We start from the raw sequence: 27,369 nt of genomic DNA, 5'->3' as shown, positions 1-27,369 counted from the left end.
TTCCTCGAATGTGCAAGGTACTGCCAGTTATACCTTCTTCTATGGCAACTATTTCACTTAGGTGGAGTGCGGCCTCTTAACATATGCTTTGTTTATAAAGCATTCCTGCATGTCGGGAATATCGGAGGTGATGGCTTTGGTCACAAATTGCTGTTGCACACACTTGGCAGCACAAGCCACACATTGACCATATGTCACTAAAGTCTGGATACGTGATGTGCAAACCATTCATTCCTTTTTCATTCTGCACATATTCGCATTGCACAACTGATAAAGCTTGGTCCCTTGGTGCCACCTTCTGTCCTAATGTACCTTGCCCTTCATCATTCTCACCTTCTCTCACCTATTATATCATTGTCTAAAGCTTTCTGCAAGGTGATCACAGTGTGGCTTTTGACCACTGTACCATTCTATGAGCATTTTGTGAATGCTGTTGTCAGTATGTACGTATGTATGGGTCAGAAGTTCGTGCTTCTAAAGGTAGCATGAGGCATATGCATGTCGATCAGCAAATGGAAGTTCAGCAGTGATTTTTACAGCAAATCTTCAACAACTCACAGCAATGAACATGAAAAATGTAATGTTCCCTATAATGTGTACCATTCCAATAAATTTTACACTAGTAATCTCAAGTTTACTCATACGTTCAACCCAGCTCTTGCATACAGGGGAAAAGGCAACAAGTCCTCCCCACTTCTATTGCATCTTGGCAATACTGGGTAATAAATACAGGGTCCTTTGTTATTTGGTTTTCTTTCTTTTATAAATTAAGGGGTAAAATCATGTTTTATATTCAGGGAGAAATTGGACTTTTTCAGAAGTTACTATAGAATTTTGGATTTTCTTGGGTTATATGCAAAAAAAAGAACATTATAAAGAGTGCAGACTAATTTAACAGAGCATAATCTGCTTTAATTAAAAAAAAACCTTGCTGTAAAGCTTTACAAATAAAGCTTTTTTTAGTCGTTTGCATTCACAGGAGGTCTGTGTCAACGGTAGACCTGCACGGTCTTCACACGCATCACAACTGGGAGAATGTTTATTATTGCAGCTGTGGTTTGGCATACTTGGACTTGTTAAAGTAGTGTTGGCCAGTAAGGTGATAGCACGTACAGCTATGCCAATATGGTACAAGATCAGCACTGGTGATATGAAAGCCTCTTTTAGAAGATATTTCTCAAATGCACCGTGCAATAGTGCCCATTGTTCCCTTTCTATGGCTGTCTTCCTTGAGCCGCATGGAAAGCAGCATTTACATTCTGCATTTCACACGGATTAAATGGGTTGGCAGCCTGTTTTTGTTTCCACAGAAAGGGAGTGCACTGCCTGGAACACAGGCCTGTCTGTTACCTTTCGCTGTCAAGCACATTTTCAGCAAGGCATATTTTCTGGCAGAATCAAGTTTAACCTGATTTTTCAGGAAATGCTTTAGGAGTGCAGTTATTAGGTACATTTGGGTTTTACCTGAAAACAAAGGGCCCTAAATTAAGGGGCCCTGCTACACTTTTTCAGCATGGTCAGAAAATGCTGCCGATCGGTAGTCAAGGCTCCTGAAAACACGTGAGCCTTACATTGTAGCGCAGCATGCAGCCTGGAATTTACAATTAATTCTCAGTCAGCTAGAAATTGCTCGCTCTTCTCTCGACAAATGATGCCGTAAACAGAAATGACCGTGCCATAAACCCAAAGTCCACGGCCATTGGCTGATTTGAGCATCGTGAGCTGCATAGTTACCGCGGGATGCTGCCATGTGCGCGCTTGCGATCACACTGAAGGTAAGCCGCGCATTCGAAGGAAAAAAAAAAAAAGAAAAATGCTCAAGGTCATGACGCGTGCTGACAAACAGACGCACCTTCTTGCCCCCTTGTCATCCCCCCCCCCCCTGCGTAGCTTTCAGCACACTCGCTGGTACGAAAGGAGAGAGATAGCGCTTGAAGATTGTGACAAATCCTTGCCACTCGTACTTGATGGATTCTAAAGAATTTTCGTGAGGCAATAAGCTCTTTTAATGGAGCCATTCGATGATTACTTGGAAAAGTGTTGCAGGGCCCCTTTAAGAACGTTGCGGCTAACACTCGCTGAGAAAAAAAAAATCCACATGTGCGTCATGAGATTTCGACCGACTTAGTATTGTGCACTGACTTTCTGACCAACTTTGATAAATTGATCTGTAATCCAACTTGGATAAATTAATTTAAAAGCTAGCTTTTAAAGAATTTATTAGATGCTAGATCTTCAGCAAAGAAGTCAAGTCATTGATGACTGTGCTCACCACTATTGTTGCATTGTGAATGTTGCTTGTTTTTTTGGGCACAGGTATGCCCAATGCAGAGTCCTTTCTTTACTGGCTTGAGTTTTGTGTTGTTCACCATCACAACCACATGACAATATATGTATTTATTATAGATCAAAATCCCCGTATTGAGTACATAACTTTGGAGTTTGATGGCACTGAGTGAGTTCAAAGCAGTACTTTAAAAAACCAATTGTAGGCCTTGTGGTGCTTGTAGCTGCCATTACATGTGGTGTGTCTACTTATTCATGTGGGGTATTTACTAGATGTAGCCTGCGCTCTCTCAATGACTGCTGTGTTCATTTGAGAGCAAGTCAAAATTTTTTCATGCCCTGTTTATGTAAAATCTTTCAATGTGATTGTAGGGGAACAGCGCAAATAGGACAGGAAAGGCACACTAACAACCACTCTTTTTTTCACGCTATTCCCCAAAAATATGCTCAACTATCCGACAGCTTCACACTTTCAGTATAACTTTTTTTTTAGTGCAAAGGTGTCTATCAAACTGTAGAGACTAATAAATGCATGACGATGTTAAATGTCCTGTATATATATATATATATATATATATATATATATATATATATATATATATATATATACACACACACACACACTTCCGCGAAGACAACGTGGTCCGACGCAGAGACGCGGGCGCTTATACGCCTTTGGGAGGAGCAAATGATTGCTGCCAAAACACGCTCCAAAAGTCACCACTACGCGTCCCTTCTGCACCGGAGTCCGCCATTTTTGTTTTCGATTCGTCTTGGATATAATACTATCTTGTATCGGCTCGCGATGACCAATGACGGTATGCGGTTGCAATATTTACTACATTTACGCCCAAAGTTCATTGTAAATTATGTTCATGCCTATAATAAGCAATTAAAGTGCGAGCATGGCCAAAAATAACAAATATATGTTGCGCTACTGAACCACCAATTGCCACTGCCATCATTTCCAAAGCACACTTCTCTTTCTCGTGTAGCAGCGCGCCGCCAAAGTGACACTCTGTGAGCGTAAGTGCACTCGCTCAAAGTGCACTTAAGTTGCCCTGTGTGACAGGGGTATAAAACCCAAGCAATCGCGCCCTTTCCCTTTTCAGTGGGAAATTTGGAATATGCGCCAATGACCGAGCAAGCACCCCCCTCAGCCCCCTCCCCTCCCGTCTTTTTTTTTTTTTTCAACCTGTTGTCCACTACAGAATCCTGCAGCAGCGCTTCCTAGGAACACAAGTTCTGAGAATCTTTAAATATGTGTACGATTTCTTAGTACTTTTACAATGTGATGCCTCAGGGTTGCATTCTGAGTTGTCAGAAATTGTCGGAACAGTTGAAGGACGCCTTTCCCACCTCGTAATAACGCGTTAAATTGCACATGAGGATTCCCTCCAGTTCAGTAAAAGCAGTAAATGCATGCGTATTCAATAAAGCATTTCACTAGAAGCACAAGTGTGTATTCTTCTTAGAGACTGTTCCGCCGCCATCTTGAATTTTGGTTCGCGAGTGAGCAAGGGCCCCCCCCCCCCTCTAAATTTTGTCCGATTACCTTTCACCGCAGGGGGGGCGCTTGCTCAAGATGTTACGCTATATATATATATTTTACATGAGTTATTATTTTGTGCAGGTACTGATTGAACCAGTCAACATATGGAGAGATATACAAGGACACAATTTGCTGGTATGAACATACAGCTTGTTCTTAATAAGTACATGTGCGCTCATTGTCCACCAATCACTGCTTGCCTGTGCATTTATTTACTCAGCAGAGATTGTAATTGTTGCAGCATTGAGCTGGCTCTTCTGTATTTCCCCAGACAGACTTCCATTACGCAAGGATCAATGTTTTTGTAAGTGTAATTGTGTCTACAGTCTTTGAAATCTCCTTATAACAGAGTGCAATGATTTTGCTTCTATTGCTATCCTTGAATTAAATACTGTCAGTTAACATTTGCAGTGGTGCAAATGGTAGCTTATAGGATTGGTGTTTGTCTCGGGCATTATAGTGCTGTCATTTCATTGTAGGCTTCTGCAGGTAATTTTAGAAGCTATCTGCTACAAAAATTTTTGACTGCTAAAAGTGTTGCTATAAGTAACCTCCATGCATAATTTCACATTTATCCCTTTCGTTACCACTCATGAGATAACTCGGTGACCTACCCCGCCTTTGTACACCCTCTGTGACTCTTTAAGTCTACTCGTTTTGTGATTTAAGTTCACACCCTCCTTCCATCAAGCAAGGTTCTGCAAAAGAAAAATTTAAAAAACGCAGACTTATCGCACCATCTAGTACAGAGAATTGCCAAATGGAGCACTCGAAACAGTTCACCAGATTTAGGGGATGAAGAGCCTTGTACTCCTCATTGGTGACTGGTGATTCAACAACATTGAGACATTCAGAATTGCGTCTTTGATTATCCTCTACAGACACTGTGAGACAAATCTGCATCCCTGTCAGCGTTCTCGCCGGGGCAATTGCACTCGCGCATCTACGTACATGGGGTAGTAAAGCATGTTTGACATATACTTTGGCATCATTTGTTTCTTGGAAAGAAAGGGGGAGAGCATCATTAGGCAGAATAACCATTGTTTGCTTTTCTTGTCCAGGAACTGATGTACAAAGAGCCGAAGCGCTGGAGTCTTGCATTCCAGACCTATGTTCAGCTGACAATGATGCAGCTGCACTTGGCACCTGTGCCGACCCCAGTAAAACTTATGGAACGATCGCTCCAGAGCGCACGTTACGTCTTTATTGAAAACTTGTATCGCAGGTGAGCTATTACACGTCATTAAAATTTTACTGGTTGTGTCAGTGAGGGTACTGAATTGATATTGGTGTGTTCAATTCTTCATGCATTAAAACACGTAAATTACGCTAGCGCAGCAAGGTAAATCACTTCCTTGTATATGGGTGCTAAGCGCGATTTTGTTAGAGCAACTGATTTTCTGAGACACTCAATTTCTGCTAGATAAAGTGCAGTGTTGAGATGTGTATGCTATCTTGGGAAAAGTAAAGAGTACAGAGCCCACGCTGGAGGAAAAGGCAAGTATGGCATGCAAGCCAACATTAGGAATGCCTTCAGCATTAGAAAACGTTAAATCTGCTAGTGAAGGCAAGAGATCAGTTCAAGATTAGATGCTTGTCTGTGCTTGAGTTCCTTTGGTTCAGCATTGTATATGTTCACTACATACTTTGTTTTGTAATTTTGCAAATCACTATAATTGCCATAGGCTAACAGATCTGGGGAATACTTACTAGCATTCTTAACTAGAAAGTAGGGGTGTGCAAATATTGGAAATTTCGAATATTTTTCGAATAGTGTTTGCTATTCGATTTGATTCACACTGGAATTTTACTATTCGAACAATTCGAACTTCTCAAAGACAAATACAGTGAACTTCCGCCTGAAAGTGACCCCTTCAGATTTTCAATATGCTTCACCTCATTACACCCTCGTATTGCGGCAAAGCTGCCTTTCAAGCGCCGTTACGGTAGAACTTAGCCAGTAGACGGTCAACATGCGATTGGAAGTGGTCCCTGCATTTTCAGTATGCTTCATCTTATCACACCCCCGTATTGCGGTAAAGCTGCCTTTCAAACTCCGCTACGGTCGCAAATGTATTAACTCAAGAAAACGCTGGTTCCAACATGGATATGAAAGATGTGGCAGAGGTGGGGGCCCAATTAATGCTGTTTTGAACCTAAGTTTTGGGCAGGAAGTCCGAAAAATCGGGCGCCAAAGCTTTTTAGCCTCCAAAATTTCAAATGTTCTTATATATTGACTTCTACAAGGCAGATTTGGAACTCCGGACACGAGTTGAAAGAGGATGAAAGGCTGAGGAAATGGCATCTTTGCCTATCACGTGTAAAGTGTTGTCGGAAACACTTTGGTTGCACCAAATCACGTACATAAATACAATTCGGCCTCTACATTGCCTCATTCTTGATAAGACAACTATGAAACACCACTCCGCCAGCGCTTCATCAACCTAGCGAAAAGAAACACTTTCATGTTGCTATCTCATAAGAATATGCTTAGGAATCCTCTCCAACTTTTTTTTTCTGCAATTTCGCTTCAAAGTATTAGAAAAATATTCGAGAAATATTCCATAAATATTCGAAAACTATTCGATTCAATTTGCACTCACATTTCAATATTCGAATTCGCTTCGCACCGAAAATTTTGCTATTCGCACAGCTCTACTAGAAAGTAAATTTCTCTTCCTTGATGAATAAATACTTTATGTTAAGGCATGGGGGGGGGGATATGTGTTACATAAGTATTTTCTTCATTTTTTTCAAAACTTAATGAAAATATATATACAATTGCGGATTTCAAACGTGCAGTTTTTTGTTGTAGGTCAATTATCTCAGGAGGTAGGCTAAGCAGCCACCCCATTGTTTCTAAAGACAGTAGAGAAAAAACTGCACAGCAGTAAGCAAGAATAATTGGATAGCTGGATACTAGAATATGTAATAAATGCAATGCTGCAAGCATTATTCTAATTAAATCATAATTAGTCATTCTGCAGATGACCAACGTTCAGTGTTCATACCGTGTCTACAAAAAAAAAATTTAATAGCATACGTGCAGGGAATTAACATTTTGCTCCCATAACTGGTGTACAAATAGGGCCTTATATTAAAAAAGAAAGAATAAACAGTGCTGGCAAGTGTAAATTCCAGTGGCTAGCATTTCCCGATTTTGCTTCATGTGACATGGCAAGTCACTCCAGATGGCATATGATTGATTGGCCATGGCTGTACATAGCAGTGAAAAAGACATGAGATGGGTGCTGAAACTTAAACTACATATAGTACAAGATATCGCATGCTTACACTGTTTGCTTTTGCTTTTGGAATTGCAGTGGCCATATGACGTCTCTCGAGTTGAGCATCTTGAACCAGTGGTTTGACTGGATCAATGAAAATGTTGCTGTTGGATTGGACATGATAAGTAAGCATTTAAAAAGGAAAATGCTGGGGTTTTGCGTTCCAGAACTGCAATATGGTTATGAGGCATACCGTTGTGGGGGACTTTGCTCTAATTTTTACCACCTGGGGTTCTTTAATGCATACCTAATTCTAAGTACATGAGTACTTTTGCATGTTGCCCCCAGCAAAATGTGACCGCCTTGGTTGGATATCGAACCCATGCCCCCATGCTAAGTGCAACACCATAGAGCATGTGTTGCCTGTTTCATTGGTGATCTGTGATACTGCCTCTGTCCGTAGCACGTTTCAACACCAGGGACCAAAAACAAAATTTTAACTACAAATCTACACACTAGCTGATGCTGTGAAACATTGTTCAAGAAATCTTGTAGAATCATAGATTGGAGTAAAAGCAGTGAGTTAGTGAAATAATATTCATTCCTGTTGAGTGAAACTTCAATACAGTAGTACTGTAGACTACATAATAATGTCCATAAAGAACATGAATTTGTATATATTAGAGCTGTGCTTCAAAATTTTGTTTTGCTTAGACGTCATTCACAATGAAATGACTTGTATTTTTTTGCAGAAAGGGCTGAAATATTGTGGTAGCACTAGGAAGTAAATGTCTCCTTTTACTACTCCAACAGCCAATCTACTGATAGGAAAGCATGTAATGCTATATTTGAGAATTGCTTTTAGAGATACGTATGTTTACTCAATGTGCAATGCAGTGTATTTTGGCCTGTTGCCAAGTGTGCCCAGCACACTTTTTAACAACTTTTTTTTTCTACTTGGACCAAGCAGATTAAAACTACTGGTGCTTTCCTGTGAATGTATTGGCGTTCAGCATTCTAAAGCATAATTTCATGCGCGTCTGAGGCAAATGAAGCAACAAACCAATGAATTTACCTTGTTTTCTGGGGTATGCGCATCTTTGTATAAAATGCACCCCCTACTTTTCATGACTTTCGAAGAAAAAAGAAAAATTGGTACTGTGGAGATAGGTTTGCACTAGGCTTACCTACGAGCGCGACCGTGTCGGGGCGCGACGTTCTCCACTGCCGCTGCGTGCGACGACGCTGCGGCCGGGTTCGTCGTTTTCTCCGACACGGCGCAGAAACCACGCACGAGGCAGGGTAACAACAACAACGGGTTTATTAACCCAAGATGCAGCACAGTGCGACACTCACGGGCTTGCAGGCCGTATAGGGAACTCCGCAAGACCGAGCAAGTACACTTGCCTACGGCGCGACGACTCACGCACGAGGGCCGAAGTCGAACGCACGAACGAGAAGCCGCCTGCTCAGCAGCGCGTCAACCTCTCATCAAGGCCTGAGAGCATCTGCCACCACGAGCGAATCGTCGGGCGCATCTTAGCTCGTAGGAGAGGAGGATGTCACCAGCGGCCCAATGGGGAATGGCGCTGCGTTGTGACGTAGTCCCGCGCAGCGCGCCAGCGTAGCGTGTCCGGACATGCCAGCGCGGGACGGAGCCGATGCTTGGCTCGCCCAGACAAAGAGGCGCCCTGGCCGCCATCTTGGCGATTGCCGGTGCCTAAGTGCGCCCGGGCTACGCGGCCGGCACGCGCGCGGCGGCTGGGGAACGAGGCGCCAGGTAGGAGGACGCTCTCGATCCCCACAGTACGCAAGTCACACCTGTGTAGGAGACATACCTATATTTGCTTGGTTGGCATTATGAAGCCTGTATATTATCTTGGTTGGCATTATGAAACCTGATTATGCATGCTTGTACACTAATTGCAACATGCTGTATTGCCTTGTAAGCTCACAACCAGACGGACGTTGATGAAGGAACGGGACCCATAGGCGCTACAGGCCCTGGAAAGTCTCAGGTTCCACCATTTGCCTATAGACCTCTCCCGGGGTACGTCACACCGCGGCATCTACGTCACCGCGTGATGTCACCGGCGCACGTGAAACGGCTGCAGTTGGCAAATCACTCCCGCTGACAGCTCAGCGTGGTACAGTCGCACGATGTTTGGCGCACACTTTTTTTTCTTTTGAACCTTTTGCTTTATCTTTCGATTTCAAGATTAGTTGTGGTAAGTGTCAGAGAACATATAAATGTGTCGTGGACTGCGTGACGAAAAATTTGCCACGCTGCTGCCTGTTTAACTTGGAGAAGTGAACCCACGTGGTGGTCTGTGCGAGGAACAGCGGGATCGTCTTCGAAAATGTGCCGCGTTTACTGTGGCGTGTAATGTGCGTTGAAGGCAGCGACGATATCAGCTCACCTTTGCGGACGTTGAAACTGACAATATTGTGTGTGGTGCGTGAATAACGATGAATCTTGTTTGCGAAAACATTGGCACGCGTTCTGTCTAACAGGGTCAGTTGCAGTGACCGGTTGTCGACGGAACGTCAGGATTGGACACTTTATTTGACGCGATCTGCGCATGCCTACATCTCAGTGTTTGTGCTGCGTGCCCCCCCCCCCCCCAAAAAAAAACGTGCGTGATGTCCGGGCTGAAAGGTGAGACTACGCATGAGCTACCAGCGTGTTTTAGCATTGCCGAACATGCATGTACGGTTTACCGTGGCAAATACGCAGTACCATACGCGTATCGCCTTTTATTGGAGATGTAGTACGTCTTAATGGAAACAGTGGGGGTTCTTGTTTATCATATTCTTGTTACCTTTACGGCTCGATCTTTATGAAGTGACAGTGCACATTCTGAGTTTGTGTATCAAGTCTAAAGGAGAGGAGTAAGTATGGAAACAGGTTGTAGGCATCAGATACAGCGAAGTAACCGCGCAAGAGATTATTTATATAATTAAATTATTTTCTTTAACATCGCAAAACCGCTCAGTGGATTATGTGGAACGCCGTAGGGGAAAACGTCGCTTTAATTTTCACGGGCATTTTTTAACCTCAAGCCAACACTCGCCAACGAGTGTTTTCTTCTTCGTTGTTTTGCTTCATTCATCTCTGATCAGAATGTTGCGCCGTGAGAGAGAATCTAATCTGTGACCTCGCGCACAGTAGCTCAAAACTATATTGCCACCAATGCTGTACATCATTTGAAACTGCAGTGCAGATTTCGCGACGAAAATTGAGTACGTTCACATCCATGCCATGCTAACATTTCTCCAAACACCATTCATCGTGAAAATGTACAACGTTAGCTTTCGAAGAGCACAACATTTTTTTATGGCTGTCATCCACGACGAGCAAATCATATGTTGACCTAACAGAATCGTTCATTATAGGCAGTGACTCTTCCTTTTAACTGCTGCGAGTTCAGAAAATAGCAATTTGCAGAAACTTCTATCGAAGTAACACAGACACACGAAGCGCTGCTATGCAGAGAGATCCCGCCGGCGGAACTTTCTTGCCAACCAGCGCCTGCTCCGAGGGTGAGACTTGGGGGCAGGACACTCCCAGTGACGTCACACTGTTTGCAAACAGGGAGAGGTCTATCGCCGCAGAGGGCGAAACAATTAACCGCGGCAAGTTCCATCGAGATGCACGTATAGTGGAACTACTGACTCCTCTTTTAGTGGTCGGATAAGTTACTTCGCACTGACCGTGTTAGGGGAGCTCAATGCGGCCAAAAATCTTATTTCAGAATGTATCAGAAGATTGTTGGAAGCTTAGTTACCGTGTCATTTTTCATAAATCTAGTAGGGATTGGTTTTTGTGTTAGTGCTATAATAATACGAGAGCTTGATTGTTTGAGGCCCAGTATTGAGATTACACTGATGCTTGAAAAGCAGCAGCCTATTGGCATCGATTGCGTTTCGGTCGCTTATTTCATTCAAATTGTACCGCGGTTGTTTTCTTTGATCGGCATTACGCTGCTCCGTTTTAAATCAATTTTGATATAGCAATGCAAATTTGTGCGCCAAACTTTACATGCCGCTGCCTTAAAGCAAACGTGTCTAAAGCATGTGAATTATGTCAGCTGCGGTGCTTCACCGGCTGCACCAACGTTTATAGATACTTTATAAACGTTGGGCTGTACAGCTTCCAGCGTGAAAATTCAATGCCGGTAAAGAGCTCGGAGACTACCTACAAAAAACGGAATAACCATGCACCATGTGGGCGTGTGCACCGGTGAGTGAAAATTCACTGCTTTGCATTTCAGCGTTTTTTTTTTTTTTTTTTCATGTAGTACTACAGTTTTTGTCATTTCATAAGGTTTTGCAACTTGTCGAGCTGGTGAGATGCACAGCTTATGGATTCCAATGACATTTTCTAAGATTATTTACCTCGTTCTCACTTTTGCAGAACATATCTTTACTGCTAAACTTTGTTACACAGATCACAGCATAAGTTTTACCTATTTCTGCACAAATGATTCCGCTATGATAAATGCTTATAAATTCAATGCATGGTAGAGTGAAGTGAACTTACAGTATGTATACGCATTTGTACATTTTGTAAGTTTACAATCATACATACTACATTTGCACATACCATATAGTTTATAGAGTTGGGCAATTAACTAGCTTAGTATCCTCTAATTGAGGCTTGGTCAGACACTCCACTGAAGGTCACCACCAAAACAAATTTACAAACAAGCAATGTCATGTGCACGCTATTTTTCTCATGCAGTGTTCTCATATACATTCTTCTCAGACATGAATCACAAATCCACTCACGCTTCTACCATAGTAATCATGACTGTTTTCTTTCTTCCAACCCAACCACAGCCTCCAAGAAACTGCTCATATCAGCACACGCTTGGATGCATTATCTCTGAACCTACCTCAAGTTAGCAGAGGATGTGTCATTACTGTAAGTGAACTCATGGTCCAAAATCCTCACAAAGTATGATTATGGACACTTTATTTATTGAACCAATTTTGCTTTCATCATTTCTTTCTTGCTCTTTTTCATGACTCAATTTTTTTTTCTCAGAAAACTGGACAAAAAGAGATAATTGGTTTCCAAGTTACTCACACCAAGTTGTAAGAAGCTCAAGAGTTGCCATAGTGACAACCCTATGCGCCACCAAAGTTTACCAGGCGGACAAATGAAAGCCTTATACTTAAAAGCAGTGATAGTGTACAGTATGTTGAAGCAGTACAAAATTGGGTGCACAAATTATTGTTTCTTGCTTCACGAATTACTCAGTTTAGAGGAAATGTGCTGGCTTCAAATTTCTTGGATAGTGAATGTGATGGGGTACACATACTGTACTTTAACCTACGTGTCAAACTTTGCATAGAGTATCACATATAACTTAGTAGCAAATGGGCCAGTAGTAGTGCATATTTAGCAGCACTTCTTTTAGAAGCTGGCTCGCCAGGTTCTTAAGCTGGGGTGAAGTCCCGCGCCGTAACCTGCATCCATCCATTCAAAGCGTCGTGGAATGTGAAGAGGAACGCTACGCGCGTCATGTCTTCCCACTAGCTTGGCCGTTAACTCTCACTGGGCGAGCGGGGAACGCGGGCGGTCAACAACCAGGCGAGCGTCGGACAGCTATTTTTAGGGCTACTTTGTCGTGCGCGTCTCGAGGGCAGTTTTAAAATTGAAAGAACATTAGGAGCGTTGCGTCAACAAGTGTCGACAATGGAGAATCAGACGCTCTTAGATATTTTTTGTATATATACTTCATCAATGATGTAATTGTAAATTATGTATATAGCTCATCAAAATTGTAAATTAATAAAACATTGTGCATATATGTATATATAACAATGTGTGTCACGTCTTCATATGATGGTAGAGGACTTGTACGGAAGAGTCACGGGTTTTCCCGATCTTCTCTGAGCCAGCTCCTCAGTCATCATTCACTTCGTGGATATGGCGTAATTTTTTTCACACTGAGTATAGATTGCTGTAATCATGAAGACTTGCAAAACAATGGCAGGGAAAGCTACAGTTGTGCTGAAACAAAAAGTCATGTGTACCGCTTGTGTGTAGGGAGTGATATTGTGAAGGTTCTATAATAGGAAAATGTGCGCAAACACTCTTCCCTTCATTAAACGAAGCATTTCATGTAGTGGTCTCCTGGAGTATAGTTGCCACGTCACTACTCTGAAATAAATAACATTTGATAATGGGAGTAAGAGAATGAAAGCATATAAGGACATTTTGGGTTTGAAACAGGCTGTGAAATTTGTAAAGCATTTGAAAAATTAGCTTTTAGCTTCGTTCAATTAACTTTGCCAATACATTAATGGGATGATATGTAAACAGACACGTCCAGAAAAGAGGGTACAGCACTGTTGCATTTGTGGGAGCAATTTGTTTTGTATGTGAAGTCGAACCACAGACAAGTAGCAAATAATATTTGTTCTAGATAACAGACCTGACACGTGACACTGAGTTTTTAAAAGTATGTTTATTTTTAACAGAACAATAAATGAGTGCACTCAGTAGATATAATCAGAGTTCATTATAGTTGGCCAGTTTTTGTGCATGTTAAAAATTTGAATGTGTAATAACTGCCATTTCTTTGATATTGTTGTGAGCTTTGTATCCAAAAAAGGCTAGCTTTGTGCGACACCCATGTTAAGAGTGAGGCAGACAGTTGGGAGGTAGTGAAGAACGAAAATGTAAATTCAGCTTCTGCAATCGTCCATCGTTTAAGCAGTGTCTTTCACGACTATGCACCATTGGCACCAGAAAAAACTGACTCATTTATTTATTTTTCAGTGCGAAGCATAACAATTAAACAAGAAGCTAATTATACAAATTTGACAGAAATGATTACTCACTGCCTATTTTTCCAACATTGCTACTATGACTTCCAGCACTTCCTAGGTGTCTAGTATACTACTGTTCCAAATGTCTCTATTGTGTGCACACACGTCATGTGCAGTGTATTGTCGGTGCTGTCCACTGGTACATCATTCTTTTTTCTTTTTACAAATGTGTGCTTTCAGGAACACACACAGGCATCCGCTATCACATGCGTCAGCTGATAAACAGTGGGCGAGCAAGGGTAGCTCAATTCTCTAAACTTGTCTTCCGTGACAACCTTCACAGGAATGTTCACTTGCTGAAATGTTGGATTCAGGCTAAGGCTTTCCTTATTTGCCAATAGTTATTCATTTAAAGTGTTCGTCACTGCAACCTCTTTTGAAACATAAACGAAGTTCCCTTTTCAACGTGATCCCGTAAATGGTGTTTTCCCAGAATACACGAGCTTAGCTGAAAGTTGAGCTAAATGGTCGGAATTCATTGTAAAAAGATTGGCGCGCAGGCACGAACACAGGGATATTGAGCACAATAACGAGAACACGTTATGTACAGGAACATCTAGCATTACACTGCAGTGTGGTTTTACTTTTTTTTCAACGCCGTCTGTCTCTTGCCAATGTGTTGTCAAACTAGTACATTGGGGCTCAGGCTAATCTTACTGGCCCTGCATCTTTTGCGAGCAGTTTTGATGCTGTTTGTTTATTACCGCTCAAATCATCAAACACGCATGTGTAGTGAGAAAGATGACGGGCAGCACTGTACGTAAGTACTTTGCAAGGGTCACCCATAGTAAATACTATCGTTGTCTGACGCTTCATTCTGCGTACTATAAGTGGTAGGCTGAACGAGCCAAGAGACATGGAGTTGCTCAATTTCAGCTGGTAATTTTATTAAACAGATGGCTATTTCTTTTTCTTGTATGTATTGTTCAACTCTGTGACTGACAGTGCTGCTTGTTCACATGTATACTGCTACATTCATGATTGCCAATAAACAATATAAGCTTACTTGCTTGGAGTGTTTTTTGCCAGTTGAGGCCTCTCGGTCACCTGGCGGCATAATGGAAATATTTGTAGTAACGTTGGGTTGCCGCGCATGCAAATACTACCCCGAGACAGCAGTGAATAAACGCCTAGAACCAGCAGGCGTGCATCGCGACCACCCGCACCCACCAGCAATGCGGCAGCCATATTGCCCCAGCCTAATGATGATGAGAGTTTTAGCAGCGCCATCTCTCGGCCGGATACTTTAGTTCACAACACCACTGCTACCCTTATTTCTGTTGCACTGTCAAAGGTGCAGTTTCCCTTCTCTAAATGGTTGTATAAGTGTTCTGTGACGCTACCTTGTGTTGTTCACTTAAAGGTTTTGTCATGTCTTACAAACACACCCAAACAGCCACTTTAGTGAGCTATATTGCCCACTTCAAGGCACTAAATTTTCTTCAAGCTTCAAATATATCAGGGCCAAATTTGAACAAATGCTCCTCTTAAATGCAAGAAACCAGCGTTTATTTCACTTCACACAAGTCCACTGAAGGCCTAGCTTGTGCTCCGCTGCACTGTGTTAAAGGTCAGCCACTTCTGGCAACATTGTTGGATGACTGTCGTGGCCATCTGAATATTTGCTAAGGCACGCCCGCACAGGCCAAGCGAGAGAGTGACTGTAGCGGCAAAGTGAACAAAGTTTCTGCGCTGAGCAATTTCACTCGTTTTTCAACAACTGTCTCTACTTTCACTGCTTCTGTGTCTGCTGGCCTCATGGCTTCAACATACGCTTCTATTTTCTCTTAGCGTTTCGTGTTCCAACATCTACCATTATACCTTGATTGAAGGCATGCCATCAGCAACCCACCAAGGGCAAGCAAGATTTTTCTGGCGGCTTGGCTGTTTGTGAGATAAGAAATGGGCATCATTACCTATTCGGATGCTTGTATACCATTTCAGATAGCCGTCAAAGATTTTGAAAACCAATTGTTATATTGAGGAAAAACTGCATGTGAAAGGCTACAGAGGACACATTGAATGAGCCAGGCCAGCTCATTCTTTTCCTATATTTGTGCAGTATTAATTAAATGTGGGAAAGTGGAGTGAAGTAAAAGTAATTGATTGTTTTTAGTAATTGCTCAATTAAATTCATGAAGCTGTAATTGACTGTATCAATTACAGTTAATAGTCTAGAGGACATGGTAGGTAAGGTTTTCATTTGGGTACTGGGTAACGTACTGCTCCTTGAATTTAGTTTCTGTCCAAGTCTTAGGGGCGAAGCTCCTTATAGCATCACCTGGTCGGTCGTCGCTCCATGCGGCGTGCCCCCGCCGTCGCATCTCCCGTATCATTCAATAGATGGCGCTGTCCCATAGAGATGCATGCAAACTGCAGTCGGGTGATGATATACTAGATGGCGCTGTCCCATAGAGATGTGTGCAATATGTGTGCAAAAAAAGGGGGGGAAAAAAGAGAAAAAAAGGAAAAAAGAAGAAGAAAAAAAAGCAGCGGCACCCTGCATGCTAGATGGCGTGCAGTAATCAAAGCGGCGTATCGCTTTGATTACTGCTGGGCGAAACCACTGAACATTTCACGGTGTAACCATGATTGCTTCAGGAGCTTCGCCCAAGCTCTTCATCATTCACCCGTGGATATGCTGTAAATTTTTTTTTTTTCTAAGCTTTGTTCTTCACCATGATAAGGAGAAACCATTTTTATTGTGTGGTAAGCAGAGCGTGATTACAACAAAGATAAAAAAAAATTTTCATTTGACAGTCTACTTGAGGACAAGGCCAGAAGTAGCAATGGGCAGGATCCAGAAACGAAAACGACCTGAGGAGGATCAACTTCCTTTCGTATGTATCATCAAATTTTTTAATTATGTATAGTATTCTGTGTTAATGAGCAGTGAAGTACATTTCGTCAAAGAAAAAAGTGGTACATTAGTTAGCAGCAAGTAAGGAGTGTTTTTCTACAATAGTAAGAGAGAAGATGTTTAGGTTGCGTCCCGTTGCAACATTCATTGTGTGTAGACCCAACAAGGGAATCGTTGATTATGCTGGAATCCTTTATGGAGTAACTTGTAAATTCATTATAATACTGATTTCTTTGAGATGGTGCTAGCAGGATGAAGGAAGACACACATAAAGACATACCTAGAGCTGCTGAGTTCCTATTTTTTTGTCACTCTTCATTGTTCATCACCAGTGGTGTAAATCATGAGGGGGTCAGGGGGGCCTGACCCCCCTTGTGTTCAGGCTGGGGGGGGCCCACCCCTTGCAAGTGTCCCCCCTTGAGATTTATCTTTCAGACGTCATATTTGAATTTCTTGAATGTCATATTTCAATTAAGGATAGCACACTTTCCGTAAAACCAACTCTGGAATCTGAAACCCTTCCAATAAAGAGAAACGAAGTACAAAAGTGAAAGCTGCTTGTCGTTTCATAAGGTACTGTTCAGCATGAGCTTTCTGGAATGCTGCGGTTACTTCAGACGTACCTCAAATGTTTATTACACTGAAGTTTGAAATGGATAATAAAGGATCCCCGATCATCTACCTTTATTTACGTCGGCGATTTGTTGGAAGCCATTCACAATGAAGTATAAATGTGAATGCTCGACTATGATTGTGTTATTTTTAAGGGGTACCGACACAATATTTTGCGGCCGAGATAGCCCGTGGGATCGATTCCGGTGAACATGCATATATCATCTGCAAAATACCAACAGCGAATATAGCTAAGAAGTTATTTTAAATGAATTTTGAAGTTTGCGTGAGCGATCGACATCCTCGCGCTACTTACACCCTCAAAGGGGACCCTTGGGGACCCCCTACTTCCCTCACGTGACCAGACTGCAACAAGTTATGATGACGTCATAGCCGCCATGTTTTTTTGCCGCGTTTGCTCCAGCAGCCTACTTCTCGGCGGCTGCTCGCGAACCGCACGGAAGTGCGTCAGTTCTGTGTGCTGACGTGATCGAGCGCTGCACCCGCTAGGTGGTGATAGTTGCACTTGGAGGCTTGTCGTTTTTGAAACCGAAACTGACACTGGTCGGTAATGAGGAGCCTGTAATTAATTATCTGTCGCGTGCTGCAGCAAACGATGTGCCGCGTTATGACTAACAGGCCCCCGCAACACATTGCAGAAAAAAAAAAACGCGATGCCAAAATTTTTGTGTCAGTACCCCTTTAATAAAAATTGCCGGTGAACATAAAACTGCTTTACAAGAAAGTTTTCTTGGGCAAATCGGGGGGGCCTTTTCTAAAAGGTTTACACGATGGGGAACGGAGAAGGGAGAAAAAAAGGCTGTAGCTCTATGCGTTATCACACAAAAAAAAATTGCTAGCATTTGTCTTTCATGGTTTAAACCGAATGAAATCGCTGGAAAGAAGAAAGGAACAGGAGAGGGAGGAAAAGCAGAGATGTTAACCAGTCTAGAAAAACTGGTATGCTACCCTACACTGGGCAAAAGGATGGGGGAGTTTCAAAGATAGAGGTAGAGAGGGAGCTGGAAATATGCTATAGTTACGCTTAGAAACTAACGTATTTTTTAAAATTTCATTTGAAAGTATGATTTTAATTTTGATATAATAAAAATAAAACACTTCTGAAAAAACAAAATGGCCATCATCGCACGATGTGTCCCCCCTCGTAATTTTTCTGGATTTACGCCACTGCTCATCACCATTCACAGGAAATCAAAGTTGCCTACTTGCCTGACAAAGTATTTTTAGAGTGCGATTTCTCTTTTTCTGATAGCATTATGCTTACATCCTTGGTATGAACTATAGAACTACTGATTCAAATGATTAATCAGTCTATTAAATAAATTCTCATGCTCTTTTCAGGATTGGCTTTGTAAAGTTCACGACCTTCATGAAGAGTGGCTACTTGGTCGCTCAAAGTTTCCACTTCCACCTAAAGTCTTAGTGAGTATGCTTAAATCTTATCCAGGAATGGCTAACTGAACAAGTTTTACAGAATAGAGGGTGTGTGTAGGTCTCAGCTTGTTTTCTGGAAGGAAAAGTGAAACGCACTTTACGGTATTACAAACCTGCACCTATTAAGCATGACTGTAATCATTTCATGCTGGGGCACAATTGTGCAAGCAGCTTGCTTTGGTCCTACGTTGCAGAACAGGCAGTACGTGAAATTTGGGATAATTATAGTGAGAGCGAAGCCAATAGACTTGTGAGAGCTTTAGAGAACAAGGGCCACAGTGAGTAGTATAATGAAAGAGGTCTTATGGAAGTATTTCACATGCATATTACAAAATATAATTTCACTGGGACGCTGCTAAATGTAGCTGTTTTCTTGTCTTGTGAATGAACATGGTCAGTCTAGTGAGTGCACTTATGACCTCTGAACTGTTATAAAGCTCAGTAGCAGTAGCAACAAGTGGGGTCAGCCTGATCTTTGAATCAAATGATGGCCATGTGGGTCAGACAGATTATATATATTCACGTGTCGTCAAATTTGCCAGGTTGTGCTTGTGGTTGTGGGGTAAATTGTTGAATGTGCTACAGTCATCTACTAGTGTAACTTGCACAGCAGACCCGTCTTTCAGGAAAGTGCTCTGGTACTACTACTACTACTGCTACTGGTTTCAAAGATAGTGTGTTAGTTAAAGGGGTCATGAAGCACCCCTTGGGCTTGTTGAAAAAACACATCCTGCGGAAAGCTGACACGGCTATGAACTGCTCTGCCAAATATTACAGTCGTGTGCGCCGCGTAAAGGCCACAAGCGGAGCGCGAAGTTGCCGTTTCCCCTGGCGCCCTCTTTTCTAACAGAGGCCGGTTCTCACTCTCGTCGGTGGGCGGGGCGTCTGCATGTTGACGTTGCGGATCTGCCAGTTTACGTCGCAAAAGACATAGCATGCTTATTGGCCCATAGCTGACATAAATCAAGAGCGGCGTTTCGATCAGATGCGCTTGTTCCCATTGACACTGTGTATAATAGTTGTTGTGGATAAATAAACAGGCTGAAATATGGAAAAACTTCGTTGCGAGTTTTCGGAAAGATGACTCACTTCCGGTAGAAGCCAACTGTCACCTGCTGAACTCGGTGCGCCCTTTTCGGTATCGCAGTTTCTTGTGCATTGCTTGTTTCGATTAGTCTTGTACGTCATAACTGGCCTCAAACCTTACAAAACTTGTGTGTGGCGTTGAGTTCTAACGACACGGATCTCGTGCTGACTTGATCAGTGCGTGCACAGATCGAGTTGCAAGCAGGTTCTTAATTAACAGACCGCAGAGCGGCCCCTCATGAACCATGAGGATGGACTATAGCTGAGGGTTTTAGCACTATTTCTTTGTTGACAGCGCATGCACACGATCCTTTGACCTTTGGATAATAGTACACTTCACGTCGAAGATATCCCGAAGATGGATTCAGCGGTAAGGTCGAAATATAATACAACCTGAATTCCACTGTCAACTCACTGAGAGTACTTTTGCTTCCAGTCGTCTTCAAACAACAAGCATCGGCCTGTGTTTAAGCTACATAATTTGTGAGGCGTCATGCAGGCCGAAGTGAACACCTTTGGCTCCGAATTCTTCGGTTCGTCGTGTCGTGCCGTTAAAAATGATAAACGTGTGTGCTCTTGAGTGCTTCTCCATATATCGACAATGCTTCGCTCGCCCGAAATTCGTGGATACCAGTGTGACAAAGGTATCTTCAGTTAGCCGAACGTATCTGCATTTCATGGGCGTATGCTGTGGAGCAATTTTAGTAATTTCTGCCGCGAGCTGCACGCGTCCGGTGGCAGCAGCGTGTTCTGAGCTGTTCTAAGACCACCTGTGTTTGCATTGTAGGGGTCTGGGCCAGCCGCCGCGCAGAACCCCCTCAGAGACGAGGACGAGATGCTGAACACAGCCGCTCGATCTCCCCGTGCACTAAGCAACACATCTTTATCATTCCAAGACTCGGCCGCGACTCACTGTCAACGGCCACTGAGCGCGAGCCACGAGCGTGTCCGTGTCCATCGTTCTCTTCTACCGTCGGCACGCTCGCGGCCGCCGCTCCCATAGCGTATAAAAGTTACACACGCAGACGCCACAGTTACAAGGATATTGTAACACGCCTACATTAGGTGCATTTAAAGCGCGCCTACTGTCGCGAGCTGCACGCAGGTGCAACAGCGCCTTCTGAGCAGCTGAACGATAATCTATTTCCGTAATTAGCACTTATTTGCAATTCGCGCTTTAGCGTGACATACAGTGGTTCTCTATAACTGATATTTTGTATTTCGTTGCTTTCATACTCGTAGACTACCTACTATCTTACTAATTAACCGTTATTGTTAAGCATCACACCACTGCGTTAAAGCGAATGCCAAAAGCGTGCCCCGATGTCAAGCTAATCTAATAAACAAGTGTAACGGGCTAGGTGGTATAGATCCATCTTCGTAGGAAGCGCAAAACTACACACAGGGACAGCAAGCGCTTGTGTAGTGTCTTTCTTGCTGACCTACAAAGATGAAGCTAATCTAGTAACGTTTGTCAAGCACAGCATCCACAAATTTACCAGTGACATGTCTCCCGCCAAATAAAAAAGTTAATGCACTTGCACTTCACCCTTGTGAACGTCCATGTGTACTTGGCATTCCCCGTGCACAGATGACGCAGAAAGAATTTTAAAAAATATGTATTACAGTCCTCCTCAATCAAACAGCTGTTCTCCAGAAAACAGTGGTTCGCTTGAATTGCTAGTATAATATTCACAGCAGTAGACAGGTTGGCTTGTTCACAATTCAGAATGTTACATACATAACACAGAAACATGAGGACTATAGCAAATAGGTACAAAACTGGAAAAACTTCGTCATATGTGCACTCCCTCGTCCACCTGCACATTATGTTGAAGTTCATTTATACAACAGGCACCTTCAATTATGCTAAGATTGATGAAATACCACACCTACGATAGAACACAGTGATTGTTGCCTAACTGCCTGTCACCTATTTCTCTTCCACAATGTGTTCTAATGTGTAAATCATCTGTTCAACTTGTTTGGTAATAAAACACAGGCCGTTACATTGAGCGAGCAGTGTTTCACCAATTTGGATTGCATGCAGAAGTTCATTGCTTACATTTGCATGCACGACAAATAGTCATACCTCTACTGATACAAGAAACAGTGTTTGCACTATTTTATTGGAATCAAAACAGAAGCAGTCCTCATGTCAGTGTAAGCATATGTATATTTCCATTTTTGTGCACAGAACCTGCACCCAATACTGAACACATGGAACAACATATACAGTATAGCCCAAGCACTATACTATATAGTTCACAGCAGTACAGCAACATGAAAGTAGTGTGTAAAACCTCCTCATAATGCATATTGATATGTGCACTTCACAGTGCCAGTATCTAAGCGCAATCCAAAGCAATGGGATGCACAAGGAACTTGGTGTCAGCCTACACATGAAGGCAACTAAATTAGTACAATAAGGCTAGCTTTACTTTTGAGAAATATGCAACCATGCAGATAGGCATGTTCTAGTATTTTTATTGCATTAGTTTGCACTATGGCATCAAAACGTGTCGCACATGATCATACAGTGAGTTTCCTGCAGAAAAGTCTAAAATTGATTGTAGATCCACTTACCACAATTTACAAAAGCATTCAGCAATGCCCACAAAATGACAACGCGGCCTTCATATATTGATGCACATATTTGCTCACAGATTTCTGAAAACTAACGTAAATTTCTGGAATTATGCTTGGGAACTTGTCGGCGTTATCACATGACTACAATGTACCAATACTTCTATTATGCATAATTAGTACATCTATGTTTACAATATATCCATGCCAGCTAGTGCCATCTGCAACTTAAAGTTCTTCATATTTAATTCCTCACTTCATGGCTTATGCATAATTACCACATTGAAAATTAAGCCCAGCATTATGGCTTCAAGATGAACTTGAAGTTAGGCAATAATGTGCCCAAAATTAAAAATTTCTTATAAATAGTGGCTGATGGCTTGGCACATTGGATCCTAGTACTTGATATGCCATGAGTTTGAATAAAATTTGACCACACACTTATAGAGACTGTAAAGCAGTCAGGACTTAAGTTAAAGAATAGTAAAAGAAAGCAGGAAAACAAAACCACAACAAACGTAGAAATGAGGGGGACAGGATGACGCAGTACTAGCAACTGAAGTTTAACACGTGCTTGGCTTTTTTAGACATGTTTTTACTCTTTCTGCGACTGCATGATTTTTTAATTTTGTAGTTTTTCATACTGTGTGTGTATATCTTTCTGCAGTTTGTATTAAACTTCAGTTGCTAGTAGCGCATCATCCTGTGCCTTTCATTCTCATTTCTCTGTGCTGTGGGGTTTTTTTCCGCACTTTCTTATAAATACACATCAACTCGCCCAGCTGTCCATTTTAGGATAAAGTTAGCTGAATAGAGCCAGTTCCACTAAGTGTCATTTTGAACAATGGGAAATTTTCAAATGCACATGCTACTGGAAAGGTTGCACGGAGTATCCATGCATAACACTCTGCATCCATCCCAGTATTTGCCTAAATGCTGTCAGATGTAAGAAATGTTCGAGATAGTGTACAAGGAGGCACAGTGAAGTGTTCCCACAATACACTGTCTCGTACACAAGCAGTGGGCAAGCAACTCTTGCTGCTTTGCCAGAAATGTCTTCCTGAAAAAAATATAAAAAAGAAGTTCATTAAGCTTTCTGTGTCCATAAAAATGAATTTCTCGCCAAGGACTCACACTTCACTATATTTATTGCAGACCTTTTAACAAAACGTGAAACAAATGCAAAATTGTGAGGCTGCAAAGTAGTTCCTTGTCAGCTTTTCAAGTACACAGGGCGAAAAATACACGAAGGTAAAGAAATGCGAAACAACACCAGAAGTGTTACTCTTGTCCTGTGTACCACCATTCGTGTAGATTTCGATGTCAGTCAAGTGAGCATTATAGTGTAAAGGGGTGTGAATGTTAGTGAGGTTCACTTCGTACTTAAACGCATTGGACACTAGATTCTTGATCAACCACAGCTGCTCTGCTTAGGACTGAATATTGGGCAACTTTGGTATTGATTCATGGCAAAAATTAACAGCATACTTGTAATGAGGACACAAAAAGACCTGGACACAATGCCAGCGTTTTCACCTTGTCAGAAATTGTGTCAACAATGAGAATACTGTGTACAGATAATAAACACTAAGGCAACATAATTCAAAACAAAATAACGAGAGGGCAGAAACAAGGTGATTCAACAAGGTGGTTCAACAGGTTCAACTGGCTTATATCAATGTGATTAAAATAGCCTTGCATAACTAATACATCTCCTAAAGGCTATAAATATGCATATGTAACCCTGGCAATTAAGTTCCAGTGCTGATATGTGACTAATGAAGTGACGATACCATAAAATGCAGGTTCTTCCCAATACAAACTGTCACTTAGCAGATGTCTGTCACATCATATGGCCATAATTATGTTTCATCATGTGGTCATAATTATGTGACGATTATGCCAGATGTCAACGCGCACAAATTGACATCGAGACGGAGGATCAAGACAAGCAAATCAAGCATGAAAGCAGCATAAACAGAAAACAAATTTGGCCTCAACTCACAATTCATTTCATAACAGCGTGATAATAGCGTTGTTGTTGTGTGTGTGTGTGTGTGTGTGTGTGTGTGTGTGTGTGTGTGTGTGTGTGTGTGTGTGTGTGTGTGTGTGTGTGTGTGTGTGTGTGTGTGTGTGTGTTTTTGCTTTCGTGTATACTTCTTGAAAGCACTCTGCTTCATTTATGCTTTATCGCAAGGAAAGAAATTATGCTGTACAAACATCTTTTTTCTAGGCACACTCGCGCATCGAAGCATGTGCTATATTTCTAAACACGCATTACACATCGTCGCTATGTGAGCTTAATGACTGTTCTTTCTTTCTTTTTCGATTTTTCATTGCACTTTTCACTCGACGCAATGTACAGGAGGATACCTTCAGCTGCCCGAGTGACGATAAGGACGCGCGAACAGAGGAAACATTAGTATTACTTACCATTGTGTTCCCGATGGTACCCTGAACGCAACGTGCCCATCATCTGCTTGGTAATACAGCGGCAGGCTCGCTTGAGTCGCCGGGACAGTGTCACACCATATCCCACCAGTAGTAAGACCCGCAGTAAGGCATATTGCACTGTCGTCAAACCACGCATTTCACGTCTAGCGGCAAAGAGCCGGCACAAAACGCGCACACACGGCCGACACAGCTGGGCAGTTCAGAAGCGGCGTTCACAAGGCCAAGATAATCCCATGGCGGCTTTGCTTGGGCATCCCGCATGCTGCTGGGGCCAGCCTAAAACGACTCTCTTCTCGCGTTTCTTTCTTTCTTTTTTTTTTCCCCCCCTTCGCGTGCGCATATGTCGCGACGCTTTTTCAAACCTCGCTTGTATTCCGATGCGTCTGACTGTCTGATTTCCTCGCCCTCGCCCACGGGCAGGCGGGCTGCAGCCGTCCGAAGGTCGAAGGGCATTTTATCTTGTTTCCTCTTGTTCACATCGGTCGCTTTTTTTTTTTTTTTGCTTTTGTGTCGCGTTTTCTCCGCACGGGATTTTTTTCCGTGCGTTGAGGCAGGCCGCCTTGGTCCGTTCGTTATCTAAAAGCGTATACTGAGTATGTACATGCCGTGCCAATCGGCTGCATCGAGGGCTTGCCGGCTTTTCCTTTCAGTTTAATTTTGATTTGATGGAAAAACATGTAAGTGAAGTCACGAAGCGAAGTAACGACAGTACCAATGCGAAGTATCAATATCAATGCGACATAAGCGAATGCAAATAGATCGCGTCAGCGCTTACAACCCATATGCGATAGACCGCGCCGCACCGCGAGAAGCAGCCGACCGGAACTATTAGTTTCCAGCAGCAGCCGTCAACACCGCCAAGTTACGCGGGAAGGAAACCACACAACATTGAAGCGCGGTGACGTAAGGCATGTGGGCGGGCCTCCTCGAACGGCGCTCCCTTTCTCCTCCGGAATGAAGCGAGTTGAGAGGGAGTTGAGAGGGTAAACATTGCGATCGCTATATCTCCGGTCCTTCTTTAGATTTTCGAAAAATTCTTTCGGCTATATATTTCTGGTAAGGGTCCGAATCATTCCAGAGTGTTTTTCACGCCAAGCCCGAGGAGTGGTTCATGACCCCTTTAACAGTGCGAGTTTGCTGTAACGTGTGAGAGAGCAAGAAACTTTGTGTGCTGTATCCTTTGACCGAAATTACAGTTTGTTTTCAAGTGTCAGGCTTAATGCTTATGCAATAAACGGCTAGCAGAAACAACTATTCTGCTTTAAATGGTCACCTCGTGTGCTACTACTCACTGTTGCCCTTGTTCTCTAAAGTTGTCATAAGTCTGTTGGCTTTGCTCTCACTATCATTTTCCCGAATTTCACACACTGCCTGTTCTGCAATGCAGGACCAAACCAAGCTGCTTGCACAGTCGTGCCGCAAGATGAAATGATTACGGTCATGCTTGATAGGTGCGTGTTTGAATACGGATAATTTTTATCATTAAATATCTCCCGCTGTGACAGGACCTTAAATGCTCTTAAATTATCCATTAGTTATCCTACGGGAGCTAGAAATGTAGCAACTTCAATGCATCTGGTAAGCACTATAATGTGGAATGCAGCCCTCTTTTCTGAACTCTTAAATTGAATCTGTAGGTGCAAAAGGAATCTGTGGTTGCCGAAATTCTGGTAAACTTACCTTATTAAGCTGCTGCACATCCTTAGCAGCTCTAATGAGCACAGTGAGTGTTAAGACGTTGTATACTGCCAGAATATAGCAAGTGGCTATGTCTCCGGTATGGAGTTGTCTTCTCTAAACAACCTACTCCAAATAAGAAATTTGCGGCCCTAAAGTTCTCCCGTTTTTCTCTGTTAACATACCCCAAATACAGCCTATTCTTCATAAATTGCTCCTAAAGCTGTTCCAGCTCTCCTATCCTTGCCATGTCAAAGGCATTGGCCCGATGGTTGCCAGGAAACTTCTCTGTGCAACATTGGTCCCGCTATTTATATGCATTTTAGGGAGTGTTTGAGCATCTGTGAAAGTCTCCCAAAAGATCTGCTCACCCTTCTGGAGACTGAGGATGAGATGCGACTTCACTAGTATAACCCCGAAACAAAGCAACAAGCTGTGCAGTTGAAATGTTTGGGTACCCACCTCGAAAACAAAAAAAAATCAGGACTCGGGGAGAAAAGTGATGGCAACCATTTTCCGAGGTACAGAGGTGATACTGCTGGTTTATTAGCTGAAAAATAGCAGTGCTGTGACAGAACTGCATGGGCGTCCGGAGGGGGGTGCAAGGGTTGGCGGCTGCCCCTCCCTGGTATTTCGGATAATATTTTTCTATGGCATCAGCAATAAGCTACAAAGCTTGATTAGCACACTCAGTTCCCGGCCAAGTTCTTTGTTGCCAGTTGAGTCTGCAC

The 27,369-nt window shown here is 42.6% G+C and overlaps 1 protein-coding gene across 2 annotated transcripts in view; it reads left to right on the top strand.

The window, feature by feature from the left end:
* LOC125756211 (thymidine kinase 2, mitochondrial-like) overlaps positions 1-27,369 on the top strand; it is a 39,288-nt gene that overhangs the window by 3,495 nt on the left and 8,424 nt on the right. For both annotated transcript variants that reach the window (XM_049420224.1, XM_049420220.1), the window contains exons 4-8: positions 3,920-3,973; positions 4,900-5,063; positions 7,162-7,250; positions 16,669-16,748; positions 18,743-18,823. In XM_049420224.1, the coding sequence (XP_049276181.1) occupies positions 3,920-3,973; positions 4,900-5,063; positions 7,162-7,250; positions 16,669-16,748; positions 18,743-18,823 (468 nt within the window). The remainder of the gene's footprint in view (positions 1-3,919; positions 3,974-4,899; positions 5,064-7,161; positions 7,251-16,668; positions 16,749-18,742; positions 18,824-27,369) is intronic.

This window comes from Rhipicephalus sanguineus, chromosome 1, assembly GCF_013339695.2.
Source record: "Rhipicephalus sanguineus isolate Rsan-2018 chromosome 1, BIME_Rsan_1.4, whole genome shotgun sequence".
Classification (NCBI taxonomy): Eukaryota; Metazoa; Arthropoda; class Arachnida; order Ixodida; family Ixodidae; genus Rhipicephalus; species Rhipicephalus sanguineus.
This window is presented reverse-complemented; position numbering and strand designations above follow the sequence as displayed.